The 8449-nt window shown below is 36.8% G+C and overlaps 1 protein-coding gene across 1 annotated transcript in view; it reads right to left on the minus strand.

The window, feature by feature from the left end:
• Positions 1-8061, minus strand: part of LOC18033127 (RPM1-interacting protein 4) — a 72347-nt gene extending 64286 nt beyond the window's left edge. The window contains exon 1 of the mRNA XM_024186715.1: positions 8029-8061. Within this exon, the coding sequence (XP_024042483.1) occupies positions 8029-8061 (33 nt within the window). The remainder of the gene's footprint in view (positions 1-8028) is intronic.
• Positions 8062-8449: the final 388 nt, after the last annotated feature.

Below are 8449 nucleotides of genomic sequence, written 5' to 3' on the forward strand. Positions count from 1 at the left end.
TGAGCCGTTTATCAAACCTGTCGGATCGCCGTTTAGGTCCAGAGGCTACTGGATGATATCGGTGAGCCGTTTATCGATTTTGTCGGTTCGACGTTTATGTCTAGAGACTGCCCTTTAGTTCTGGTTGATATTAGCGAGCCGTTTAGTAACATATCAGTTCGCCGTTTAGATCCAGAGGCTACTGGTTAATATTGGCGAGCCGTTTATCACACATGTCGGTGTGCCGTTTACGTTCAGAGACTAATCTCCATTTCTGCTTGAAATCGGCGAGCCGTTTATTACACATGTCGGTTTGCCGTTTTCCATAAAAACTACTGCAGTGAGCTATTTTTGCAAGAAGACTGTTTTGACTCCAAATCTTTACTATTCTTTATGAGGCTTTGTTAAAGATAGAGAAAATTATATTGAACTCTTAAAAGATTAACCAAAAACTTAATCATGTTTGTTATCATCAAAATCAATGAAGAATTATTTAGGTTAACAATCTCCCCCTTTTTGATGATGACAAACTTTTCAAAAATAATACTAGTGTAATTTTGCTCCCCCTAAATATGTGCTCCCCCTAAGTGAAATTTTGAAAGACTTGTTAACTCCTTTAAAAAAAAAATCATTTAACAGTTAATCTCAAAATTTTAAAACACGACAGATAGATAAAAAAAAAAATTATGCCAATACTATTTTGCCAATTACCAATAAACTCATGCCAATTTCTCTCCCCCTTCATCATAAAAAATGGCTTATGTTTGGAAAAAAAAATTGGGCAGAATCTCCCCTGAAATGTGAGTATATCCTCAAGAATACATAGAGTCAAATACGAAAAGCACTTCCATATAAGTATACCACCAAAGTAGCCGAGAATGCGACGCTGTCCCGCAATTAACTCCATCTGCTGATCTGAAATTTGCTCCCGAAAGGTTGCAAAATCAGATCGAAGCTGCTACTGCTGCTGGGACAAAGCATCCACTCGGTCGAGAAGCTGCTGGAAGCGATCCTCAGGAATAGCTGATGCCGCAGGAGGGATGGCAGTCTCGGTAGGCTCGTCATCCTGAGGTGCATCTGCTGCTGGTGTTGCTGGTGCTGCTGCTCAGCGAGGAACACGCGGTCTAGCCCCAAGACAGAAATCAGGTAGCTCATCCTCGGAGTAGACATCATTCAGCATGCGATCATCCTCGGGTGCAACCAGTGTGACTTCGTTTTTGGAGGATGTGGTCTTTTCCCATTTCCCACGCTTCTTAAAGAATCCGATGGCAGAAATAATTTCTCGTCCGAGCTTACGAGTGTTGAGTGTTAGAAAATGCATATTTATAAAGGAGAAAACCGTCATTTTACATTTTAAGTCTTACTAACAACCCTTACTTTTATATATTTAACCTTCTTGTGATTTAATTACATGTGTTTTATTTTAATTAAGTATTTTATGTATTTTAGGGGCATTATAGTCATTTCACAATAAATGAGAGATCAGACGGCAAAACGGACATCACTTTTGAACTCAGGACGGTCGAAAACCTTAGGAGGAGTATAAAAGGAAAAATGACACTATTCACATGTACGGTACTATTCACGTGTACGGTACTGTATACGTTACTGTTCACGACACTGTTCACATAGACGGATGATGACGTGGCATTGACCGATGATGTGGCATTGACTGATGAGGTGTCACGATCCTGTTGGACTAAAATTCTTATGTACTGTTGATGGTGACGTGGCAGCATATCAGTGGACGAAAAATCTCGCGTACGGTGCATGCATCACACAGGATTATTTTCAACCAAACCGCGTTACTGTTCATCCGGGTCAAACCGCGTTACTGTTCAAAGTCGGGTCAAACCGTGTTACTGTTCATCCGCGTGGTCAAACGTGGACTGTTGACTGATGACGTGGCGCAATCCTGAGCGTCCAAACTGTTTTTAATCCGATGGCCATGATTTACTCCATGTATCTATAAAAAGGGAGCCTCCCCCCCCTAATTTGATATCTCTGAATCCATTTTTGGGATCCATTTTCTGTAATTCCTTCTCCATCTTGTATTTTCTTCGTATTTTAATAAATTCCCATTTTGCCCCTAGTTCAATTATGAGTGGCTAATTTTCTTTCAAGCTTGGGTTGAAGGTGAAGTCTCAACATGTGTCATGGGCTTAATTTGGTAAATTTATTTTCTCTTCCCCTCTAATTTTTGTGGATGTTTTGACTTCTCATCGACAAATAATAATAGTCTTGTCTAGATACCGCCTTGGTTACACCGGCTCTCTAGTATAAGGTTATTATTATTTGGCACGATAAGCCCTTAGCACCATATTGATTAGAGCGTGGTTCATGAGGTGTGGATTCCCCCCTCATGATTTAATTGGCATTAATACGGATTATTTAGCCCATGATGCATGTTGATACGGATCCAGATACCCAAGTATGTCATTTCAATAGAATTATCTTCAATTTATTCTCGCCATTGCAATTCCAATTTTAGAATTTATTCTCGCCATTTTAATTTAAGTTTTAGCATATACCAAATCATTTCCACCATAAATCCAACAACCCATTTACAAAATTAATTCTATACACAATTAAAATCCACCTCCTCGTGGGATCGACACTCGTCACCATAGATCTATACTACAATAGATTCGTGCGCTTGCGAGTACATTAAAATTTGCACAACAACGAGTCTCGAGAAAAACAGGCTCGACGATAGGAACATGAAAGTGGTTCAGGATCCTAGTGATTATGCTGCCATAAGAAAGGGATCGGTTGGATACTTTAGGAGTGGATAGCATATGACACATAATAGTGTAGGTTAGGCTCACATGACGTCTACGGATGAGAGAATCTAATAGACCAATATCAAGCCTAGTGACCTCATTAGTGTAACCCTGTCTAGGAGTGACCATGTGTTGGAGAATAATGTGAAGTATTCGAATCTGAAAAGGGAGGAGTTGAGACCTAAAGGACAAAGAGCAGATGTCATCGGAAAGATCCCGACGACGACAGATGTTCCGTACACCATCCACATGACGAAAATTACTAAAAGATAACTCTTTCCTAGTGGTGTACAGATCTAACCCTCCATAAACGATTCCTAGAATACTACATAATTCGGGTTTATCAAGTTCAATGCGAATTCCTCCTACGAATGTATGAAGCTTGTCACGACTAGTAGAGGAGAAATCTATGTTTGAATAAAAGACTCGAACTAGATTTTCATAAATAGGTTCTTTAATGCTTAAAGCTTGCTGCCAATGACTAAGCATTTGAGTAATTGAGTGACCACAAACAGTAATATCCGAGAACTCCGAAATGTTAAGAGAAAAAGAACTTCTCACGAAAACGCTGAGCAGAGGTAGCATCGGAAAAATGAAGACTCTCGAAGTCTTGAGGAGGAGACCTAGGTGGACTAGAATGGCGTGGAGTAGTGTGCTTGGTTCGAGCACGCCTTTGTGGTCGTTCCGCCATGGATGTGTTAAAAAAAAATTTATGGAAATGAAGTTGGAGAGATGAGATAGTGATTGTGGGTGAAAATGTGATTGGAAAAAGGAAGAGATTTAGGTTAATTTGAGCAAGGAAGGCTCGGCTGGTTCTAGGGTTTCAAAAGGAAGATTTTTCAATTTTAGATGAAAGAGAAAGATTTGAGTCGGTTAAAAGGGTCTAGAGAAGATAAAAATGGTTTGTAATGCTTCAATTTGATGAAAAATGACAAGAAAAGTGATGGATTTGAGAGTAGAGAACTGGTGCAGTCGCGAGCTGAAGAGAGAGAGAGAGAGAAAGGGAAGTCGAAATGAGGAGGAAGACAAAGGACTGTTCAATTAACGCGTGATAACGGCGAGCCGTTATAAAGAAAACGGTGAGCCGACAGAGTCCAGAGAGGCCTCCAAACAAATTCATCAAAACGGCGAGCCGTTTATAGAAATAACGGCGAGCCGATAGGATCCAGGGAGTCCCCTTAGAAATTTGTATCAGGAGGGCGAGCCGATAGATAGTTATCGGCAAACCGATAGCTTCCAGAAAATGTTACATTGTTTCTGCCCAAAATGGTTAGCCGTTTATTGAAATAACGACAATCCGTTTTCTACAACTTATGATTTCGCACATGTATTATGATATTTGGCTACTTATTAATACATTTCAAGATCATTTTATTGATCCAGAATGATTTGAGTGCCAGTTCAATGCATAATTCATGAACATATATATATATATATGTATTGCAACAATTGATTCATACATTTTCAAATATACATACACATCACATATATATTACGATTGAGCATCCCATAGAAATTAAAACATCAAGTCATAGATCAATCAATGTTAATAGACTCAATAACATGAATGAAGATGTTAATGTGAAAATTTCATCATCCCAAGTTCATGCCGAATTTTGAAAAATTGTTCTTCGCAAAGAGGTTTTGTAAAAATATCGGCAAGTTGTTTTTCCGTAGAAATAAACTCTAATGCAATGTCTCTCTTTTGAACATGATCTCTCAAGAAATGATGTCTTATTTCTATATGCTTGGTGCGAGAGTGTTGAATGGGATTCTTTGAAAGATTTATGGCACTAGTATTATCACACTTAATAGGAATTTGTTCAAGATTAATACCATAATCTCTAAGTGTTTGTTTAATCCAAAGTGCTTGTGCACAACAACTTCTGGCAGCTATATATTCAGCCTCGGTAGTTGAAAGTGCGACAGAATTTTGTTTCTTGCTAAACCATGGAACAAGAGAGTGTCCTAGAATATAGCAAGTACCACTAGTGCTCTTTCTATCCACTTTATAACCAGCAAAGTCCGCATCCGAATAACATGTTAAATCTATATGAGTTCCCCTAGGATACCAAAGGCCAATATCTATGGTTCCACTCAAATAACGAAAAATTCTTTTAACACCAAGCAAATGGGATTCCTTGGGACATGACTGAAATCTTGCACACAAACATACATTAAACATGATATCGGGTCTACTTGCAGTCAAATAAAGTAGGGATCCAATCATACCTCGATACATTTTGATATCCACTTCTTTGCCTTTTTCATCTTTGTCCAGCTTGGTTGTTGTGCTCATTGGTGTATTTTTGGTCTTCGAGTCATCAATGCCGAATCGTTTGAGTAGATTTTTTACGTACTTGGCTTGATTTATGAAGATTCATTCCTCGTTTTGTTTGATTTGAAGTCCAAGGAAGTACTTCAACTCTCCCATCATACTCATCTCAAATTCTTTGCTCATACACGATGAAAATTCTTTACATAACAACTCATTAGTAGAACCAAAAATAATATCATCAACATAAATAGAATAGTATCCGTTTTACCCATTGAAAAGTCATTTTCCAACAGAAAATTCTTAAGTCTATCATACCATGCTTTAGGTGCTTGTTTTAATCCATACAAGGCTTTAAGCAACTTATAAACGTGATTTAAAAATTTTTCATTTTCAAAACCAGGGGGTTGTTTTACATACACTTCTTCCATAATATACCCATTTAGGAAAGCACTTTTCACATCCATTTGAAATAAAATAAAATCTTTATGACATGCATATGCTAACAACATCCTAATGGATTCTAACCTTGCTACAGGAGCAAAGGTTTCATCAAAATCAATTCCTTCTTCTTGGTTGTAACCTTGAGCCACTAATCTAGCTTTATTTCTTACAACCACACCGGATTCATCCATCTTATTTCTAAACACCCATTTAGTACCTATGACAGATTGATGTTCCGGTTTAGGAACTAATTCTCACACATTGTTTCTTTCAAATTGATTTAACTCCTCTTGCATTGCCATAATCCAAGATTCATCATTTTGCCGCATCCGCAAAGGATTTGGGTTCAATTTGAGAGATAAATGCATTATGCTCACAAGTATTCTTAAGAGATGATCTAGTTGTAACACCTCGTGAGGGATCTCCTAAAATTACATCTTTAGGATGAGAAGAGATATACCTCCACTCCTTGGTGAGTGTTTGAGAAATACCTTCTTGTTGCTCCAGCTCCGTATTTGTTTGCTCTTCTTGTCTATCCTCTTGATTTTCGTGTGATGTATTCTCTTGAATCTCTTTTGATGATTCTTCTTGTAAATCTCCATCTGCATCATCATTAGTAACTCCTTTCTCTACAGAGGAGGGGTTAGACTCATCAAACGTAACATGCATGGATTCTTCCACAACTAAAGTTCTTTTATTATAAACTCTATAAGCTTTGCTTGAATTTGAATATCCAAGAAAGATGCCAACATCAGATTTTGAATCAAATTTACCAAGATTATCTTTTGTGTTTAAAATAAAGCATTTGCATCCAAAAACTTTGAAATAACCAATGTTGGGTTTTCTATCTTTCCAAAGCTCATATGGAGTTTTATTAAGATTAGGTCTAATCAACACCCGATTTAAAACATAACAAGCGGTGTTGACGGCTTCGGCCCAAAAATATTTTGGTAATGCATTTTCATTTAACATGGTCCTAGCCATTTCTTGAATAGACCTATTCTTTCTCTCAACAACTTCATTTTGTTGTGGAGTTCTAGGTGATGAAAATTGATGCTCAATGCCTAGATTATTGCAAAAAATCTCAAATGCATGATTTTCAAATTCTCCTCCATGATCACTTCTAATGCATACAATACCATGCCCTTTTTCATTTTGTAATTTCTTACAAAGCACTTTAAAAGCATCAAGAGCATCATCCTTATTGGCTAAGAATAATACCCATGTATATCTAGAATAATCATCCACTATCACAAATGCATAATATTTGCCATTTAGACTTGCATATCTAGATAGCCCAAAAAGATCTATGTGAAGAAGTTCAAGTGGTTTTGAAGTAGAAATATGGTTTTTATTCTTGAAAGAAGTTTTAATTTGTTTTCCAAATTGACAAGCTTCACAAATCTTATCCTTTTGAAAACCAATTTTCGGAAGACCTTTAACTAAATCATCTTTCAAAATTTTTGAAATCAAATCCATACTTGCATGTCCTAACCTTCTATGCCATAACCAACAATCATCATGCAATGCCGAAAAACATTTATCAAGAGTAGATGCACATTCTATGTCAATGATATAAACATTACCACATCTATTTCCAACAAATAAGGTTTTGCTATCACATGAGTTCTCAATAACACAACTAAATTTATCAAAGATAACTTTATAACCTTTGTCATATAATTGACTAATGCTAATTAAGTTGTGTTTCAAGTTCTCAACCAAACATACATTCTCAATTAGAGTTGAAGAGACTTTACCAACATTTCCAATTCCAAGAATTTTTCCTTTTGAGTTGTCTCCAAAAGATACATCTCCACCATTTTCAATTTTGGTGAAGTTTGAGAACCATGCATAGTTTCCAGTCATGTGCCTTGAACAACCGCTGTCCAAGTACCATTTATTTTTCTTCTTCTTCAAGCCCTACAAGAAAAAGTCTCAAGTTTTAGGTAACAAAAGCTTTTTGGGTCCTTGAGAGTTAGCAACGGTTCCTTTTGGAACCCAAATGCATTTGACACCATAATATGCATTCCTTTTTACGGGACATCTATATTTCATGTGACCATTTTGATTACAATAATGACATATAATCTTATGATCATTTGTGGAGGTAGCGTTAACAAAATAATTCTTATAATACTTTTGCTTCAAGTTAGGCTTATATCCAAGTCCTCCTTTATCAAAAACACATTTTTGTGAGTTAAGCATATTATCCAACATCTTTTGCCCATTTGTAAATTTCAAAACAATTTCATTCAATTCATTACTCTTCTTCTTGAGCATTTCATTCTCATTTTTCAACTCATCTATGTGTGATTCTAAATGCTCATGTAAGATGCTAGGTTTCTCACTTGATAATGCAATTTCATCATGCAATGTTTTGTTCCCTACTTCTAGGCATACAATTCTTGCATTGAGAGATTCATTTTCATTTTTAAGTTTTGCCATTTCTTTTTTAAGACATACATTCTTTTTACCAATCTTCATCAACTCATTATGCAAATCTTTAAAAGCATCATACAATTCATCATAGGTGGGATCACTTACCTCATTGAAATCATCATCCTCTCCTATTGCCATGAGTGCTAGGTTAGATACTTCTTGCGATCCTTCTTCATCACTTGATTTGTCCTCACTATCATCCTAAGTTGCAACCATTGCTTTCTTCTTGAGTTTGTTGATAAGTGGGCACTCCGATCTTATATGTCCAGGCTTTTTGCATTCATAGCATGTGATTGCCTCCTTCTTCTCCCTATGGTTCTTGAAGTTTCTGAAATTTCTTCGCTCTCCAATTTTCTTGAAGAATTTTCTGAACTTCCTTGCTAGCATGGCTAGCTCTTCATCGTCCAGTTCACTTTCCTCATTACTCTCATATTTTGAAGCTTTGAGAGCAATGCTTTTCTTCTTCTCCTCATGTCCTTTTTCTGCAGCTAAATCCTCTTCATATGAAATAAGAGAACCAATTAAA

The sequence above is a fragment of the Citrus clementina genome, unplaced genomic scaffold (assembly GCF_000493195.1).
Source record: "Citrus clementina cultivar Clemenules unplaced genomic scaffold, Citrus_clementina_v1.0 scaffold_9, whole genome shotgun sequence".
Taxonomy (NCBI): Eukaryota; Viridiplantae; Streptophyta; class Magnoliopsida; order Sapindales; family Rutaceae; genus Citrus; species Citrus x clementina.